Genomic DNA, 5,199 nt, shown 5'->3' with positions numbered 1-5,199 from the left:
TGGTTTGTCGTGACTAGCTCATAGTTAATACACTAGAAAAGGAAACATCATCACTACATGGTCTCAGTATTGTAGAACCTACACACCTGGTCTCGTGGAGACTGAGGGCAGCTTGGAGGTCGCCAGACACTGAAAATGGGGGGTGGGGAGCGGGCAGCAGGGGGCAGCCTACTCAATGGGCACTGAGGAACACTCACACAGGGTTAAGGGTCCTGGTACGACTGACTTCACACTAGAGTGGCTTCAGAGCACAATGGACTATTGCAGCAGGCTAGAAGAAATTTTGTGGAAATGTTTCCAACTTAAAGAAAGGATGTGTGAGGAGAAGGCTATGTTTGTGTAAGCTGATTCAAATGTACATATGCATCACAATATCAATATGTGCATTCTTATAAACTTAGGCTGAGAATTTACCTTGGTGGTAGACCCCTTGAATGTTTAGCAATACCTGGTACCAAAAAAAAAAATTAAACCTAAATAATTAAAATAAATCGAATGAATAAATAACTTTTCAAAATAACTTTTAGGTTGAGTTTATTTCACCTGCATGAGTGCTTTGCCTGCATTTATTAAGTGCACCATGTGGGTGGCTGGTGCCCATGGAGATCAAAAGAGGGAGTTAGAGCCCCTGAGGCTGGAGTTATGAATGATTGAGCACTGGCTCGTGAATGCCAGGAATCAAACCTGGTACTCCATAAAGTGACAAGTCCTCTTAACTACTGAGCTCTCTCTCCAGCTCCTGAGTGCTATTTTAAAAAGCAATCATTCTACTGTGGTAGAAACATAAAAGCAGGAAGAGTGGGACTGACACTGCTGAATAGGCATGAGGCTTCGGTTCTGCGGGAGGGTTAATTCTCAAGACCCACTGTCCGGCTCAGTGGCCACAGTGAGTACTGAGGACAACACCTGAAGTTTGATCAAGACAGAGCTCGAGCCGGGAGGTTGTGGCGCACGCCTTTAATCCCAGCACTTGGGAGGCAGAGGCAGGCGGATTTCTGAGTTTGAGGCCAGCCTGGTCTACAGAGTGAGTTCCAGGACAGCCAGGGCTACACAGAGAAACCCTGTCTTGAAAAACCAAAAAAAAAAAAGACAGAGCTCGAATGTTCCCACCGCAGGAGAAGCCTATGGGCTAGAGATGGCTATGTTAACTGTTTTACTGTGGTAATCATTTCACATTGTATGCATGATCAAACATCCAAGCTGTACATACATACAATTTTTGTAGATTATAGCTCTGCAAAGCTGGAAAGAGAATATAACCATGAAGTATGAAGCAGCACTGCTCCTGTGGGGATATAAGCAAAGTACCTACTCCTCTCTCTTCCCTAGCCTCATGCTCACAGGCTCATCATCGGGTTTTGGTAATCTGGAAAAGAATCTGACAAGTGTTTTCACAACCTCAAATACCAGCCTAGCTCTGCCAGAAACCACAGAGATGCACGACATTAACCCAACAAGAGCATGCAAAAAACAGATACCACCAGTTGTTATTACTCCAAAACAAACAGCAGTGATTTCAAATAGATTCGCCCATTAGGGGAAGTCCTCACAAACCTTGGTGATGAACAAACAAGCATGGGCTGGTCTGTTTGGACAAATTCAAGCAAAAGCAGAAACTCACTTGTAACAGAGCCCAGCATGGATTAAAGTGATTTTTTTCAAATATCAAACGATAACTTAAAAACCCTGACTGTTGGTAAGTCTACTCACCTGATCTGAGGGTCCGCCCACCGGGGTCCAGCCAGGACAGAGACTGCGGTGTACTCCACTGGGTTGTAGTCTTGCCACTCAACAAGCCAACCCACCTTCTCATTTGGAACCTGACTACGCTCGACTTTGGAACCTGGGTAAGGAGATGTCCGGGCCTTGTTGTGGGAATTCTCTTTGGCACCATTAGAACCAGACATGATGTTGGCGTTAAGATGGAACCCACAGGTTGGAAATCGGTTTCTAAGGAGAGGGGGGAAAAAAGAAAAACATCTTATGACATTCCAAAAGCATATGAATTAAAGAACCTAGTTCAAAGATCCTGAAACATTTTTCAATTTCAAAAATATGTAAAAATCAGGAAATAACACGACGATGATTGCATGCATGTGTGTATTGCTCTTCCAGAGGACCCAAGTGTGACTGCCAACGTCTAAGCCACACAGCTCACAACCACCTATAACTCCAGCTCCAGGGTATCCAAGGCCTCTGACCTCTGAGGCCACCTGCACTCCTATACACCAGACACACAAGCACTAAAATACAAAATAAACACTTTTTTTTCCAAATCAAAAAGTTCAAGTTAAGAACATGAAACATCCCTGAAAGGTTTTTCAAATATGAAGGTTTTTATAAATAGCCAAATCTAGACTGGAGAGATAACTCAGAAAAATGCTTGCCACACAAGCATAAGGAGCTGAGGTTAGAGCCCCAGCACCAACATAGACACTAGACATGCAAGTACATATCTGTCACTACAGTGCAGACAGAGCAGCTGGAGAAAGAGCAATAAGCAACCAGCCCAGCCCATAGGTGAGCTCTAAGCTCAGTAAGACACCCCACTGTGACAAGGAACGAAGGAAGACATCCAATATCAACCTCTGGCTGCTACCACACACACACTCACACACACACACACACTAGCATGGATACATACACAAAAACTAGTTACTCTTATTAACTGTTGCCTATTGATTTTAGCAGAGAAAACAGGGCAGAACTTTTGTATTCTTTTAGGAAAGAGGCATATGTTATGAGAACTCAGTCATGAGTTCTCACAAATACAAGCAGGAGTTTACAGATTTACTAAAAAGCTTATATGCAAGTCTGTGTGGACATGACTTTTTGGCTCATTTGAATGAGGCTCAAGATATGACTGCTGAGTCCATCAACGCAGCATGAGTGTTTTTGTAAGAAACTCCAAACTGTTCTCTTAGCTTGCCTTCGGTAGGCTCCATCCCATCCTGTTGTCTGTCTACAGACTTAAGACTTAAGTGAAGGCAAGCTGTTTGCTTCATTGTATGAGAAGCCTGTTGCCTCATTTGCATGCACCCTGCATCCACAAGGCGGGTCCACAGCCCTAAGAGGCTGGGAGCAAGTGTGAGGAAGGACAGATGACTTGTTAAGGAAAGTGAAAGGTGCAATCCCTGAGCAGTAGGGACAGGCCACCAGACCAAAGCCAGCCTGGCTTGCTCAGCAGGACTGCCTCACAAACAAATGAAAAGGGTAGATTTTCATTACTTCCCTATCTGATGACATGCTTGCTTCAGCTGCTCCAGACCTGGAAATCCAAGTTACAAATTCTCTGAAAAATGAAAATCTTCCTTACTCAAGATTGTACTAAAAAATAAGTGCATGAAACACACATATTTGTCAAAATTAGCAGGAGAGATGACACTTTTGCTAGGAGCAGCTACTGACCCAATCACCATGGACTAGAGTTCAGAGCCACACATACTTCCGAGCCCAGATGGGTTGTGGGAGCACAGAGTTAAAAGAATCCAGTCGAGCCAAAAAGACACAAGCCCTGGGTTCAGGGAGAGAATCTTCCTCAAACAAGTAAGCAGACACCAACATCGTCTTCTAGGCTCCACATAGGTGCAGACACATACAGCTGCGAGTGAACGTGCGTGCGCGTACACACACACACACACACACACAAACACACACACAAACACACACAAACACACACACACACACACACACACGCATGCACACGCACAAAACACCCATAAATATTTTTAAAAAATAAATACCAAAATATAATCAGACTATGCATCTTCCCCACAGGAGTGCTAATCTACTTACATCTCTCAAATATGAGACAGTGCTGGCTATCAGATCGAGAATACTTACTATGCACATAGTCAGTGCTGGCTATCAGATCAAGAATACTTACTATGCACACAGTCAGAGCCTAAATCTTTTTTTATTGCATTACAGGACTATGCAATTAACAGATAGAAATTAGGAAATTAATAAAATGCATCTTACAAAGCAAAGACCAGTTCCTAAGACTGGCAGAGAGAAAGAAAGAAAGAGAGAGAAAGTGAGAGAGAAAGAAAGGAAGAAATGCAATAGCTGCATGCTGCTATGAACTAAGGAAAATCAACACTGTAAATTTCTAAGAGAGAAGTGTACACCTGTGAGGCACTCCTCCGAGTGCTGGAAATATTGCCCACTCATCTGACCCACACAAATCCTTGCTTTGGAAATAAGTCTAATATTTCCTGTTGCACCTCTGCTTAATTTTTAGATCACACGTGCTACATGTGAGCACATGAACAAACTTATGCCCTTGATAAAACCTGCTGAGAAACGGAAACCTAACTTTCCAGTTTTTACTAATAAAGATCTTTGAAAATAGGTAAATCACAAATTCTAACTACAAGACTACTGTGTCCTTTATTTTCTTTCATTGTTAGTTACAAAATTGTTTTTAATATACTTTTATTCACTTATTCTTAGAGAATTCTATACATATAGATGTCTCACACTGGAGTCATGTGTGAATACACACACTTAAATGTATTTTAATTATATCCGCCCCCCAACTCCTCCCAGCTTCCTACCCCATCAGTCATGTTCTCCTACATTTTTATATTTTAGTTTTGATTACATGTATGTGTTCACGCCTGGGTCCTGCACGAGGGCACACTGATGGCAATGGAGCATGAGTTTACACCTGACCTGGGAGCTGAGAATGAACAAGTCCACTAGAGCTCATAACTACTAAGCTATCTCTCCGGCCCCTTCTTACGGCTCCTTCTGTTTCTTTTTACACAGCCTTTTTAGATAGTCTAATTAATGCTATTTACATAGTCATGGGTGTGGAATGTGGCCAAAGGATGAGGGCCCACACTCCTAAAGAAAACTATAGACACAAAACTCTTGAAATTACACGTGTTTTGTTTCTCGACAGATGTTTTACAATAAATTTAGATCAGCAGGCACTCAACACATACTTGTTGACTTAACTTTGGGCTTTTCTTTGGAATATGCAGTTTCGGTTCTAGATATACCACTTTAAGAGTTCCTTCTCCTATCTTACTGAAGAATAACCACCAAGCAGCTTTACACTGTTCTGGTAACAATCAACAAAAATGTCACTAGTGACTTCCAGAGAGCTGGAAGTTCTTCCCTCTGCAAACTCCACTGAAGAAGGTGTATAAAAGGAAGTTAGTTCACACCCGCAGAGAGAGGGGACAGGTT

At 42.5% G+C, this 5,199-nt stretch overlaps 1 protein-coding gene across 8 annotated transcripts in view; it reads right to left on the bottom strand.

Annotated features, from left to right (window-relative positions):
- Nudt9 (nudix hydrolase 9) overlaps positions 1 to 5,199 on the bottom strand; it is a 51,395-nt gene that overhangs the window by 44,933 nt on the left and 1,263 nt on the right. For all 8 annotated transcript variants that reach the window (XR_004109391.1, XR_004109389.1, XR_004109390.1 and 5 more), the window contains exon 2: positions 1,711 to 1,950. Coding sequence is in view for 4 of the 8 variants with exons in the window: in XM_031337044.1 (XP_031192904.1) it covers positions 1,711 to 1,950 (240 nt within the window). In the remaining 4 variants the exon portion in view is untranslated. The remainder of the gene's footprint in view (positions 1 to 1,710; positions 1,951 to 5,199) is intronic.

The sequence above is a fragment of the Mastomys coucha genome, unplaced genomic scaffold (genome assembly GCF_008632895.1).
Source record: "Mastomys coucha isolate ucsf_1 unplaced genomic scaffold, UCSF_Mcou_1 pScaffold22, whole genome shotgun sequence".
Classification (NCBI taxonomy): domain Eukaryota; kingdom Metazoa; phylum Chordata; class Mammalia; order Rodentia; family Muridae; genus Mastomys; species Mastomys coucha.
Note: the sequence above shows the minus strand (reverse complement) of the source record. Positions and strands in the feature narration are given on the sequence as shown.